The following is a 15,091-nucleotide window of genomic DNA, read 5'->3' as shown; positions in this document are numbered from 1 at the left end:
TGTTCTTTAAAAGAATTCCAGATGAGTAGTCCGTATAAAACGCCGTCATTACACTCAAACATTCAAAAGCAAGGATCTTTAAAATGAAGGAAATCATAAAACATTGTCTCAAAGATTATGTGGCAGTGATTAAAAAGCCCGAACAGGATTTGAGAAGTGAAAATTTGTTCTGAGAACAGTTCTAGTGTAGCATAACGGGAACATGAGAATGAAGCTTTTCCTTTTCAGGTCATGGTTATTGGCTTAAGACTCGATGCAAACAAAAATTACCAGAGTGCTGATTGCCAAGATGGTTTAAATCCAACATATCTGCTCTTAGTATTATTCTCTTGGAAACCTCCCAGAACGAGAGACCAACAACAGGTCATTTAATCCAATTACTAATTTCATGCCCGAGTCACTTCTACAGCTCTAAAACAAGGGGAGCTCTTGGCATTGTGGCTAATGAAAGCGAGCCATCTAGCACGCCTTGTATAAGAAATCTATGAAGTTAAAAAACCGTGTTGGAGAACGATACTTGAAAATGTGGTTCCTTGCTTCCTCTGTCCTTGAGAAAGGTGTTGAACATCAACAGACTAATAATTGTCCCCATATTTGGTTTTCCTCCACCTCTAAGCATTTGCTTGTACATAACTGCTCAAAATTAAGAATATTTTCCCCAAATTTCTCCATCGTAGCATTTAATTGCTATTGCAGTGCAACAAACTACCCCAAAATTTCAAGGCTAACACATACCTCCTCCTGTTTTTAAGAGTTCACCAACTCCATGGATCAGAACTTTGGTCAGGCACCTACCAGAGGGCTAGAGTGACTTCTAAATGCACCACTGGCCAAGGCAGTCACAATCCCACTTGTGTTGCACTCCGGGCTTAGGAATGGTAAAGTTGCTCTGTGGAAGAGCACATGGGCTGGGAGGTACCATTACTCACTTTCAGAAAATAAAATGTGTGTGGAAGTTGTAGCCAAAAGAAAAGATGAGTGTTTGCTGCTGGAAGGATGCTCCTTTCTCTTCCCCACTTTCCTGTTAGCTGACTTAGAGGAAATGACTGGAGGTGGAGGAGCCACAAAGCCAGAATTACACAGCAATGAGCTTGAATGAGTGAGGATTCTTGATCGCCATTGAGGACCGCAAAGATAAAATCCCATCTTAACTAGCATTCTTTGCATTTTCTGCTGAGCAGTAGCAAGCGCAGTTCATGTAAACATCTTTATAAGTGAAGAAACATGATAGAAATACATCTTAGAATATTGGATCTGCAAAACATTTCGGTAGAGAACTTGACTAATACTGTGTTCCATATGGCCTCATGTGAAGACCACACTTTTCTGAGTTTATTTCTTACACACCACACAATTACAATTTAGAAGTATGTTATTTAAAAAAAAAAAAAAAACACACCAGTATTATTATTATGAGGTTAAGAAACTGAACTTGAGAAATGAATTCCCTTATGGAAAAAAAAAAGATAAATAAACATTGTAAACAAAAGGGTAAGAAGCATTTTTAAAAAATAAAACGAAATGATATTTTTGATTTCTAGGTTTTGGGTTTCGTGAGTCACATATTTTCCTCTTATGTGTGGGCAGAAAGGTAAGTGAGAACAACTAAGGAAATAAAATAAAACTCAAGAAATAAATAAAATAAAATAAAACCTAAGAATAAAATAAAACTCAAGTGAGTTTGCACTTGGACTGCTTTACAATGAAACGGGCATCGTAGAAAATAAAGTATGTGTATTTAAACAGCGTTTAATTTGGCAAAAGATAAATTTTTTTTCTGTTTCAAAATTCTCAGAATAGGCTCGTTTTAAAGACAAGGGCTTTCTTTAAAAAGCACAAATGTGTAGTTCTCTTTTTCTTTTTATTGCTATATTCAAATTTTGGAGATTTAATTGAAGTGACGCAAAGTGTCAGGAAAGGTTTTAAAAATAAGCAACAAGAGGCTAATCAGGTAACACACCCTTTGCTGTCTGTCCAGCTGCCCTGACTAACCTGTATCCTGTCTGAAGGATCAACTAACTTTGTTAAGTGCTTCACAATAAATGCGGCCTTTGTCTCAGTAACCAGTAGGAAATGTACTAAGCACAGTGTGGCAGAGCATCTGTAAGGCAAACCATCACAGCCACGAGGCTAAAAGGCGGAATTAAAGGAAATTTTGTAACAAACAAGCGGCAGCATCTCTTCTATCCAGAAGAGAACCAGTAAGGCTGTGCGACTAACAAAAGACACCACGCACGTTTCTCTTGGGGTTGGATTCTAGGAAAAGGAAAAGCCACCAAGGTGGAGGCTGAAGTTTCCAGCAGGAATTGCGCCGCACCAACTCTGCGTGGGACAGGGAGAAAGATGCGTGGGATTTGCTCAGGGAGCTCAGGTGGAGCGCGCGGCCTCAGCCCCACGCCCCAGGCTCCCGCTGCCTCCACCCTGGGGCCACTTGAGAGGCGGCAGTGCTCCCGCCCGCCGGGTTGCCATGGTTTCCGGGGATCACGTGGGCGCGCGGGCGGGGGCGGGGCGCCGGGCGGGGGGCGGCGCAGCGGCGGCGGGAGCGGGAGCGGGAGCGGGAGGAGCTGGAGATGCTGCCAACCCTCCCCGGGCTGTGCTCGCTCTGCCGCTGCCGCCGCACGGAGCAGCCTCGCCGGGGGCCCAGTGCGCCGCGCTCGCAGCCGGTAGCTCCCGGGGCGCTCGCTCGGGGGCCGCGCAGCCCGAGACCGGACCGCGGATAGGGGGCGAGGGCGGCGTCCAGGCGCCTCGGCGTGCACAGGCAGGATGAGCATCGAGATCCCCGCGGGGCTCACGGAGCTGCTGCAGGGCTTCACGGTGGAGGTGCTGAGGCACCAGCCCGCCGACCTGCTGGAGTTCGCGCTGCAGCACTTCACGCGGCTGCAGCAGGAGAACGAGCGCAAGGGCGCCGCGCGCTTCGGCCATGAGGGCAGGACCTGGGGGGACGCGGGCGCAGCCGCCGGGGGCGGCACCCCCAGTAAGGGTGTCAACTTCGCCGAGGAGCCCATGCGCTCCGACTCCGAGAACGGCGAGGAGGAGGAGGCCGCGGAAGCAGGGGCGTTCAACGGTGAGGACCGGCCCCCTCGCGCCCTGAGCCCCGGCCGCCGCGTCCGCCTCACTCTCGAACCCCGCCTTGCTCTTGAACCCCGGGCTGAGCTCCCCACCTTCCCCGTGCTCTCCACCTTCCCATTACGCCCACCCCCTCAGCACCCTTTTCGGTCGCTCCCACTCGCCCACCTTCCTACTCAGCTCTCTTGTCATGCCCTCCCTTTCTCTGGAGGTGGGGAAAAGAGAGGTTGCGCTCCCGCTGCCCCTCTGTCACCTCTCTTTCCGGGGCGATTTAGGGTGGGCATCTTGCTGGATCGTTAACTTTCCCGTGGTTGGAGATGTCTCAGGCTCCGGGAGTACCATTGTGCATGAAGGGCGCTTGGCGGCCTCTTTTCAGCCCTTTAGATTTATTAATGGAGTGTTCTGGGAGAAAGGGCGAAGCATGTAGGACTCAGTGAGAAGAGTGTGAAATCGGACTCGCTGAGGTAAAACAAATTAACGATAATAGCTGTGACATTCTTGGAATACGAATAATTTATTTTCCAGTTTTTCCAATACCATGCGGTGGCGATATTTTTGGACATACAACAAAGGAGCATATTTAGCCTGATACCTAGGGGGTCTTTGGCATGAGAAAATAGGCCAATGATTTTCTTTCTTTAAAAAAAAAAGATACAAAACATATATTGAATGATTTTGATGTTCTTTTTAAAGTGTGTGGAGAAAAAAAAATTAACACCATGGGAAGTTCTAAGAGCTTTGTCAGTTGTCTTAATGAAAAGCCAGCCAGCATCTAATGACCATGCCAGACACTGAAGCTAGAGAGAATGAATGGGAGAGAAAGGGATTGTCTCAAATAGCTGCTTTTGGCGAGTCCCACCCCTTATGCTTCCCACCTCTCCCTGACACACCAGACACACATGCGTGTTTACACAATCTGACCAAACCCCAGGTTTTGCAGGAGCCCGGGCTGAAATGCTGTGGTGTGCAAATGGACAAGTGTCTTCCTTGGTGGTGTGAGTCGAGCATGCATGCAGCTTTTATTTGTTGATGCTGCTGGTGTGGGATTTGTGTCCACAATGCCTTTCATACAGTGAAAACACTAAAGTGCCATTCACTTCCTATCCCTTATGTCTTCCTCCCAGGAAGATTTTCATTCCTTTGTAGAATTAATTATATGTTGACTGGGTTATAAAATTAATGCATTCTTAGCTTGTTTAAAACACACGAACCCTGGACGTTAGTGCTCTGTGAATGTGAAAGATTGCTATTTAGATTTTTAATTTGGGACATTTGGGTGCTTTGAGAATAGGGTAATCATAGTTTTAATTGTTCCCACACCAAATCAGATGCTTGTCTCACTAGGAAGGGGAACTAGACAGCATCTTACACAGATGGTATAGAAAGGACCGTGACATCTAATACTTGTATGCACACACATTTGTGCACATATTATGTATCTGTGGCATGGGGATGCAAGTGCAGGCAAGCAATACACAAAGGAAAAGGGGACTAGTGTCCTGGATGGGAGGTACCAAGGAGAAGGGAGGCTTGGTAGAGCCTCTGTGCTCTTTGGAATATAGTATTAATACAGTCAAACCCAATTATATATAATTCTCTTGAAGCACTTTGCTTTGGTTTAATTTCTCCTTGCAAGAATGTGTGTCTTGCACATTGGAAGAAAGAAGTGCTTTTGCAATTTTCATGAAGCTTTCTATTCCCCAAGTCATCTTTTCTATAAAAATCACTCAAGGTCAGTTGTAATAAATGCTTAACCAGTTGCCTTTTAACATCTCTACCTCCAGGGGTTTTAAAACTTCTTGACTATAACACAATTTGATCTTTATCCAGCAGATGTGTACGGACATGTGCATAGCCGAAACTTTGGCATTGGTATAACCTCAATTGGGGCAGTTCTCTTTTATATTTTTCTAACCCAACACTTTAATTGTGTTAGATGTAAAGTGTGTTGAGAATCAGTTTAAAAAAGAACTGTGGGCTACAAAACACTTGTCAAACTGTTTTTTGTGAATGGCCTTTCAGACTTTGTGGGCATCCTATCATCTGGGTCTTCTTTTTAAACAGCCCTTTAAACAAGTACACTCTATGGAGCTTGAATTTGTACAAGGCCATGATGTATCCAAACCTGATCATAGGGAATGAATATATATAGGTGTGTGTGTGTGTAGGGGGGGGTGTATGTGTGTGTGTATATGTACACACACAGAGACACATCAAGGCAGAGCCATCATTTATGGAAAGTTTGTGGAATTGACTGAAAACCCACAAACCTATTAAGGTTCTGTCTGTGTGCAGGAGAATGCTGAAGAAAACCCAGCAGACACTGGGCAGTTCTCTTGGCACAGTAGAGAAAGAGTAAGTGTTGGATAACCACAGTCCCTGTGGCACAGCACAGCGTTGTAGGATCAATGACTTTACATTTCACATGAAGCTTGAAGCTTGATTCAGAAATAACATGATCTAGTACCCTTCTCAAGGAGCTTTTATGAGTAGGTAAGACACAGCTTGCTTTTTTCTTCCTTTTTCTTTTTCTTTTCGGTCAACAAACATCTCTGGGTTTTCTGGTACCCACAGTTCCCTGATCATACTTTGAAAGCCATTAGTCAATGAATCATGATGACCATAATGCGTCTCGTCTTATTAATGGTTAGAGAAGGGGCCACCATTTGTTGACATCTGTGGTGTGCTAGGTCCTCTGTGAAAGCCTTCGTTCATCATCTCAGCTGCATGGGGGCTCTAATGAGACTGTCATTTACTTCGTGTTTCACAGCCAGTGTGCTGCAGGTCCAGAGCTGGCACCGCGGGCCTGACTTCATCCCTGTACTCCTGTGTTTCAGGTCTATCTCCAGAAGGGGCTGAGGTCAACCTAACCTGTGCTAGCCCCCTCATGTCAAACGCTCCTTGATCCTTAATGTATTTTCTTTAAGGCTTTGAACAGTTAACTTGTTCGAGGTTACATGTAGGACCCAAAGTAGCAAAACTGGGTTTTTTACATCTGTCTGGGTGACCTTGAGGCGAAGATCATCAGGAAGTTCTTAAATGAGATTTGTTCTGTGGGTTGACTCACTGGTTGGGTGTCCCAGGTTTTTTCCAGTGTTGGTATGGCTTTGCATGGCTGGCTCTTGTCTTATGAGTCACTTTTGTGTGATTGTATTATAATAGCTTGAGGTTAAAAGGCAAGTTTTTGACCATGAAACTGGTACTTGTTAGATTCCTATAAAGGCCAAGCCTGTGACCTTGGCCTCCTATAATGTAGTAGTTTAATTAGAAAGCCAGATACCTGTATTATTGGAAAAGCGGTCATCTGATCCATTGTTGCAGTGGTGTGGCCAGAGATGATGCCAGATAGGTAAGGGTGGCCTTTTACTTCCTGCTTGCCCTTCCCATGATCCTTTCATTTGTTGATCCTGTCTAATCTTACTTCTAATCTTACATGTTCATGGTGTGTGTGTGTGTGTGTGTGTGTGTGTGTGACCCAATCCTGGCTTTCAGGTAAACCTTAGGTGGTAGAATGCTGGTAGTTTTGGTGACTCTCTCTAGGGAAACTCCCAGAAGCTAGAATGGAGACAGTTTGGCATTCCTTTAGCCTGCCCCATCCTGTCGAGGCATATCCCTTCTCTACAAGGGTAGTAGTGTCCCTTAACTGATGGGTTTACAGTAGGCCAAATCGTTGAATCAATGTTAACTTGGGGTAAAATGAGTGGTAATTAGATAATCATCATTGTTGGATCTGGTGTTGTTCAGAATTTCTCAAGTGATTAAAAACAAAGTAAAAATAGTTCAGGTTACCCTGATGGATTGACAAGTGGTAAAGAACAAATTACAAAGGGTCACTTGTGGAGCAGACAGTGTGGGATGAAACTTAAGCAATATATAGAACTAGTCTTCTCTGTTGCAGGGGGAAAAGAACTAAAATTAAAAATAGATACACAAGCCAGTAGAGCCTTATACAGCAAGAAGCAAGAATGTCAAAGATGTATGCATACTTTCATGCCCCTCCCCGTGTGTGTGTGTGTGTGTGTGTGTGAGAGAGAGAGAGAGAGAGACAGACAGACAGACAGACAGACAGACAATACTATGTATGTACTTGCTTCCCAGGTAGCAACTGTGACTTCATTCTCTTAAACATGTGAAGTCTTTGTTGGAAAACCTTATCTCACTTTGATTTTTACAGCTTAAGGGAGTATGAAGAACACACAAGATACAATTAGGTCTTTTAAAATTAATTTCATAGGTATGCATAATGCATTCTAATTACTCCGACCACTTCTCTTATCTCTCTCTCACACCCATCACCCCCATCAGTCTCTTTCCCACATTTGTCACTTGTGGTTTTGTTTTATAACCCATTTCACTTAAGCAGGGCCATCTGTGGGGGCCTTGGTTAGAACTATGCATTGGAGCTTGATCAGGTCCCAGGGTGGTATACAACCAAAGACAACATCACCCCTTTCTCAATACCAGCTGGTTTAGCAATGGGGAACGGGGAGGGCTTTTTATGTCTTTAAGGACATGTGAAATTGGAACACTAGACCTCGTGCTCATGGCATGGATTCAGAGAGAAAAGCTGTCATGAGAAGAAAGGAGGCATGCAGTTTTGAGCAAGCGTTCTTCTGATACGTGTGAGGACTAACAAGCTCCCACGGTAGCACGGTTAACAGTGGAAGCCTGTCCGAAATGGTTCCTCTGATTTCCTACAAGCCAGATGGTGCAAGCAGGAAAGGGTAGTCTGCTGGCTTCACCAGCGCATGCAGAACCTTCTCAGCTGGCTCCCTTTACCTGTGGAGTTCATAGTCGCTCTAGGGAATCCCTGTGTGGGCTGACCCTGGCTGGCCTGGAACTCCTGTGTCAATCAGGCTGGCCTGAGCTCAGCCTGTCTCTGCCTCCCAAGTGCTGGGATTACAGGCATGCATGTCAGGCCTGCTTTACTACCTCACTAAGAACCTCTGGTGCCATGTGGCCATCAGAAGATAGGACACGAAGCAGCCAGTCCTTGGCTTTTGTTTCCTGATGTGTTACCAACAACACATGACAAAAGACATTTATTTTTGGCTTTCCAGTTCTTTTGTACGACAGAAAAAATTTTAATAGCCTTTTAAAATTATATTAGATTAATTTTAATTTTCAGTTTGTGAATGTTTTGCCTACATCAACGTATATGTGCACCACATGAGTGTTTGGTGCCATCAAGGTCAGAAGGCATAGGATTCCATCCTGGAGTTACAGATTGTTGCTAGCCACCATATAAGCACTGAGAACTGAACCCAGGCCCTCTGGAAAAGCAGCAAGTATACTTAAGCCCGGAGTCATCTCTCCAGCCTCCTAAAAGAGCCTCCTAGAGCATTTTGAAATTTTCAAGTACATTTAGTCAGTTTGAAAACATTCATAAAGGTTATATTTTGGTAGTAACTTTAGATTTGGGCATTTCTGGAGAAGTGCCACACTGATGAGCAAGTTGATGTGCTATAGAGCTGATGGTCCCGACTTCACAAGGTTGTTACAAGGATAAGTGAGTTAGTATTTGTGAGGTCCTTAGGACAGTGTATATAGCAAGCACTGATGGCATGTTAAATGACATAGCTGAAAGTCCTGCGGAGTTACATACTTTTGTTAACAGAGTAGTGTTATCATTGTTTGATTTGGAAGCCAATCTAGTCTTTTTAGTTTTCGGAAGGCTGAGGTACTTAGCCCCCTTTGGGATTTAATGTGAAGCTACATTGTAGCACAGCCATACATGTTGTAACCTCCAGCTTACAATCTGTGGCTAAGAGGCTTTTTGTAGTAATGAGACCATGTGGCCTTCAGCTATTAGAGATTTCCTTACGTGATAGCTTTAAATCCTAAACTGGATGACATCATTCATGCCAATCACTAAAATATTGAAGGCATTGTTTTAGTTCTGAGTGTAATTCAGTAGCAGTCTTACAGAAGATTTGTGACGCTCACAGTAGAACAGTTAAACAGGATTCCTTGCAGTTAGCTACAAGTACTAAGTGGATTGCTTTTAGGGGTTGCAATTAGGACATCAGTGGCCTCAGAAAAGTCCCCTTTTCTGCTATCCACCTACAACTGTGCTTTGGCAGGAGGGAGTCGTGAGGGAGGGACAGCTAAGGGAGCTGAGAAAGGGAGATAAGAGGAGTGGGGCATGTGTGTGAGAAACTGAGACAGGGCCTGGAAGGCTTCTGACGTGCGTGTGTGTGTGTGTGTGTGTGTGTGTGTGTGTGTGTGTGTGTGTGTGTTAAAATCAAGCTTGCTTTCTGCAAGTCGGTTAAACGCTTTCCGTTGAGGCTGCATGGGCTGTGTTCCGGTGCCGAGAGAGGAGTAAGTGTTGAATGGTTAGTTACTGTTACAGATCCCACTCTGTGGATTCCAGTAAATTTCCAGCTGTCAAGATTTTGTTTATAGCTGTTACAAAAAAAAAAAAAGTTTCCTTTTCAGCCTTTCAAATACCATCAGGAGAACAGTGAATCTGTCTATTAGGAGTTTATTTACGATCCCTTAAACAGGTCATTTATCAGCAATAGTAGCACTAGAGAAGGCCCCCAGTGGAGGCTGAGGGTTGAGTGAGGAGGGGAGGGGCTGAGCACAGGAGATTGAGGTAATTGGCTGCAGGGTCTCTGTCAGGTGTCCAGCGCTCCAGAGGGAACAACCTGTTAAGGGAAGGAATGGCTGGGTGTGGAAAGCAGAGGGCTAAGACTGGACACAGACGCTTACTAAGAACCAACTCCTCCCTCCCTCCCTCCCTCCCTCCCTCCGTCCTCTCATCTGTCCCTCCCTCTCCCCCCTTTCCTTAATCTCTTTCTCCCTTTTAAAAAGAGACATGGTAATTCTGTCACATTTACTCTGGATCTATGAATTAACTCCTTTGCGAGAGTCTGTTCATTGAGCATGCGTGTGATTTGTTTGTTTAGATGAAACAGGTGAGAGGCGGAAGTCCCTGAGTACGGCTGGTCCGGGCTTGTGAGTTTAGCCGTGCTCATAAAACTGTCAGTTTGCGTGCTGTTTGGACCAACTCCTATACCATGCATCCTTTTTTTGCCTTCCTTTAGGGTGCAAGGTACAATCTAAAAGCCTGAGCCAGAGAAAAGAGGCTGCTTTGGGATTTCTAGGGCTTGTTTGCTCTGACTGTTTTTCACTGCAATGAACGTTTATAACAGACCATTAGCCTGCTTAAGAGTCGATGGGGAAAAAAGTCAGAGTGCGGTGAGATCGCTGGGTTTGTTCATGTTCTAGCCTTTTGTAGTTCTGTCTGTACTGTCCAGTTGTCATGACAAAAATCCTACAGTAAAACCTCACAGTGATGTGATCATTATCATAATTTTATTATGAGAGAAAATTTTGTGTATTAGAAATTTAGAATGATTTAGACGGGTTTATTATATAATATGTGGAAATAACTGAAGCTGAAAAACTCAGGTCAAGGTTTAAATGAAAACAAAACTAATTTTTAAAAAATCAGCTATAAACACAGTTGGTGAGACATTTATGAATGTTCCAGCAGTAGGTTCTACCATGTGTGGCTTAATATGTTTGGAAACTTAAAAAAGTCAACTCCAGTTGCTGCCGTTTAAAAATGTTTCTTAATTAAAAAAAAAAAAGACAAAAGATCAAAATAGAAACACACATTCCACATGAAAGTGAAGCCAAGAAGATATGCTGTGTACAGTTATTCCTGTGTCTGTTTGGGTTGGGTCTGACATTGTTTAGTTTATGTCAGCTGTTCCAAGACAGAACAGTTCATGGGAGTAATATTGAGGGATTTTTCTTTCAGGGAAAAAAGGCTTCCATTGGGCTAAATACTAGTAGATCCTGAAAGCATCATTTTTAAAAGGTCAAGTTAACTTAAATGTAACTCGGTTATTTCATCGTAGAGGGCTAATGTTAAATGGTGTCTCTTTACTTACTAATAATCATTCTTAATATCTGGGGCTCCTTACATCCCCTTGCTAACCAAGGGCTGTTAGAAACATGTAGCTTCATCTTCCCCAGACAGGCAAGAGTCAGGATTTGACGCTGATGGCTGTGGTTCTAGGCCAGCTGTGGCCTGGCGGGGCCTGTGGTCCATTTCTACTGTAGTGAGTGACAGGCTTGAGAGAAGAACATATGAAGAAGTGAGCTACCTGCTCTTGCCCTGGAAAGCACACAGCCCCGCCTTGTGCCAGGCCCTCCCCCTTTCCAATCTAATCATTCCATCTGTTCCACCCAGATTAGTCCTCCAGATACTTCCGAAGCTCAGTAAAATATTTTGGAAATATGATACTTAGAAATATATGAAGATATTCTATTTTGAGAAACTCATTGTATTATATACCTTAGCTAGCAAAATGTATTTTGGTGTATATTCCCAATATGTATTTATAGATCTTATAAGTGTACCAATATATCAGTGTGTGTATGAGAAAGTGTCCCACAGTATATGATCCGGAGAGGAGGGAGTCTTTTTTTTTTTTTTTCCACCTGCCTCTGCCTCCTGAGTACTGGAATTAAAGGCGTGCGCCACAACGGCCCGGCCTGAGGAGGGAGTCTTTGTAGACATGCTCTCATTTCTCCCTTGGCCGCCAAGGATTGCTTTGTATACTGCTCCCCAGTACAGAAACTCCACTGTGAGGACCACAGCTGTCAAGGCTGCCGCTGGGGCTCTGTTAACAGAGGGTAGTTGTGATTTACTCTGGTGTCCAGATTGAAGCATCTAGACTACAAAGGACCCACAGCGAGCCATGACACTAGCCATGTGTGCACTAGCCTAGAAGTTTGGTGGGATATAGTGGGAAATGTTGTCTTACACTAAAGACATAATTCACTTTATCTAAAAAGCCTCTCTTGTAAATCTTTCTGTGTATACCTTGAACTCTGACCTACCTTTATAGGCAAGAAAAGACAATCGTGTCACAGATGCTTAATTAAGGATCATATAATTGTAAGAATGCCAGTCAATAATGGAAGGAAGATGAAACTTTAAAATAAATGCAGTTTCTTAGAAGATCTCAGAATCTGAGCCTGCTTCCTTCTCCATTTCCTGATCCTGCTTCCCTCTCCAAACCCTGAGCCTGCTTCCTTCTCCAAGCCCTGAGCCTGCTTCCTTCTCCAAGCCCCGAGCCTGTTTCCTTCTCCATGCCCTGAGCCTGCTTCCCTCCTCTATGTTTTTGAGCAAAATTAGAATCATTTCAGGTTTCCTTGTTGATACTAATAGTGTCACCTGTCCTTAATCACAGGGAGGTTTGCAGATTGCCAACAGCAGGAAGGGCAGGGGAATACTGTCCTGAGAGTTTTTTCTCTGTGTTCTATTGCAGTTCGCCAGTTGTAGGTGATTGTACTGAATGGTTTTGTGTGTCAACTTGACACAACCTGGAGTTATCACAGAGAAAGGAGCCTCCCTTGAGGAAATGCCTCCATGAGATCCCGCTCTAAGGCATTTTCTCAATTAGTGATCAAGGGTGAGGGGGCCCATTGTGAGTGGGACCATCTCTGGGCTGGTAGTCTTGGGTTCTATAAGAAAGCAAGCTGAGCAAGCCAGGGTTAGCAAGCCAGTAAGGAACATCCCTCCATGGCCTCTGCATCAGCTCCTGCTCCCTGACCTGCTTGAGTTCCAGTCCTGACTTCCTTTGGTGATGAACAGCAGTATGGAAATGTAAGCTGAATAAACCCTTTCCTCCCCAATTTGCTTCTTGGTCATGATATTTGTGCAGAAATAGAAACCCTGACTAAGAAACTAATCATTTTTTTCAGTTAAAACTCAGTTAAAGCTGAATATTAAATATCTATATGGAATATATGTAAGTGCAAAAGGGTAGAAACCGTCAGATTCATGTAAATAATATGCCTAATGCTAGCTAGTCTGCGGCTAGCATTTAAAGAGAATTTCATGAAATATAAAAGCTTTATTCTGTGTTCCGTCTTATAGATTTAGATTTCATTATGTTAAAAATAAAACTGTTTTATCTTTGAAGCTGACCCTTGATTGCTCTACAACGTGCAGAGAAAATGGACACCAGTCATGACTTGCCCGTGAAGATTACACATTCAGGGTGATGATTTAGGCATTTTGTTCCCACCTTAACCCCAGAAAACAAAAGAGTGGCACGAAAGCCACGAGTTAAAGCATTGTTTTTATCCCACTTTCTCCTTTGAGAAACAGACTGAGTTATGAGAATAAGTAAGTTTGTGTTTATAAATCCCAAGCTTATATTTTAACCTAATCTTTAACAAGTCATTTTGAACCAACTTAGCACAGTGTGGATAGGATGAGTTAAAAATGCTACTTTATTTGAATGAGACAGGTGCTCTTTGTAGAGACAGGAATGCATATAAATTAATAAGTAAATTAATATAAATCAACATTAACTGGGAAAACCTTTGTGCATAGTGAGAGCTTGCTGCCCTTTTCTTCCTGTTATGGTATTCATGAAAGTCAGCTCACTGAAGGGCAGCTTCACCTCTCTCCACGTCAGCGTGACTCTGGGGTTTATTCCTAGAACTGATCATTCTAGCCTTACACAACTGGGAATCGCTGATATCTTAATATGGTGTAGGAGATGGAGGATCTTCTGGGTCTTAGCTTACAGACCCAGTTGTTCACAGATGTTTGATTTTTACACTTTTGTTGCTAGAGTAGCCTTGACAGTTAAGCCATCTCTCCAGCCCCAGATCTTTGATTTCTAAGTTGACTGCTAACAGGTTACACTAGGAAATACTAGGGCTTTTAGTTCTTATAATTTTACAGTACTTACTTTTATAATTCTTTAAAACTAATTCAAAAGGTATTTGAGTGTTTGAACTTTAACAAAAATCTCTCTTGTAAAAATAATTTTATGACAGGGCTACCTGAACTAACCTGGTGGGGCTCAGGTCAGCACAGTGGGAGATTTTTTACTTTCAAGAAAGAGGTAGAAGAGGAAAATTAAGGTTTTTTTCTTTTTAGATTATGAAATACCTCCAGGACACTAAGAGAAATAAGTATGTTAAATAACATTCACAAAATGCATCCCCTTACTCTAACAGTTGTTACATTCTGGTACCCTTAGGCCTTTCGTTGTTTTGTGTTAAGGGGATACACTTAACACTGCATATTTTGCATTAGTACTACCCGGGAAACTAGCTTAGTTAGAAATAGAACTATTATAATATATTCCATGTTTATATGAATTGTGTTCTTAAGAAAGTTTCTTTTACACAAATTATCACACTTCAGCTTGTTTTTCAAATAGTGTTTGAGGAGTTAACATTGATTCATGTAGCTGAAGCCTATTTAAACTGCTATGTAGTGTTGTCTTGTGTAAATAAACACTATAAATTCTCTGGTAAATGTTGGCAGTTTTTTGCTAGTGGATAGTTGTGTGTGTGTGTGTTCCCATGCATGTGCACATATTTACTAGTAAACAAATGTACAAGCTTTTAAAGAGTTTCCAGTGTGATCAGGAGGCTTCTGCCACTCCCAAACCCTTTCAGGGGATCATAGGATGGAAATTATCATAAGAAGTATGTTTTTATTTTTCTTTTATACTTTAAAAAATACATAGTGAAGTTCTCCTGAGGATATTAATATCTGATATTGCAGTAAATTAAATACAGAACCTATCCTGTCATACCAAATTTGGAAAGGAATGTAAAGTAAAATCGAAAAAAACAAAACAACAACAAAAAAAGTAAAATCATCCTAATGTTTACTAAAATTTGCTTTGGAGCTGGAGAGGTAGCTCAGCTGTTTGAGACTAGTCTCACAAAAATAATTAATATTTCCTTCTTTTGGAAAATACAAATTTTAAATTAAAATGTTATTTATAACATTTATTTTATTATTAACTTTAATATATATGTATTTATAACATTTATCAGGTTTAGCCTCCCTTAATAAATATTGACGGATATAATCTGGATAAGCAGAGTTTTTAAGAGTCTAAAGAAACTTTGAGATCAAAAAGTTTTAAGATGGCCTAGTCGGCCATCACTGGAAAGAGAGGCCCATTGGACATGCAAACTTTATATGCCCCAGTACAGGGGAACGCCAGGGCCAAGAAAATGGGAATGG

The 15,091-nt window shown here is 42.7% G+C and overlaps 1 protein-coding gene across 1 annotated transcript in view; it reads left to right on the top strand.

Annotated features, from left to right (window-relative positions):
• Window positions 1-2,550: 2,550 nt before the first annotated feature.
• The window catches only part of Prkar2b (protein kinase cAMP-dependent type II regulatory subunit beta), a 100,973-nt gene continuing 88,432 nt past the window's right edge, over window positions 2,551-15,091 (top strand). Inside the window, exon 1 of the mRNA XM_021178929.2 lies at window positions 2,551-3,064. Coding sequence (XP_021034588.1) covers window positions 2,764-3,064 — 301 coding nt within the window. The 5' untranslated portion in view covers window positions 2,551-2,763. The remainder of the gene's footprint in view (window positions 3,065-15,091) is intronic.

Source organism: Mus caroli, chromosome 12 (genome assembly GCF_900094665.2).
Source record: "Mus caroli chromosome 12, CAROLI_EIJ_v1.1, whole genome shotgun sequence".
Classification (NCBI taxonomy): domain Eukaryota; kingdom Metazoa; phylum Chordata; class Mammalia; order Rodentia; family Muridae; genus Mus; species Mus caroli.
The sequence above is the reverse complement of the archived record's forward strand: the minus strand, read 5'-3'. Positions and strand labels throughout refer to the sequence as shown.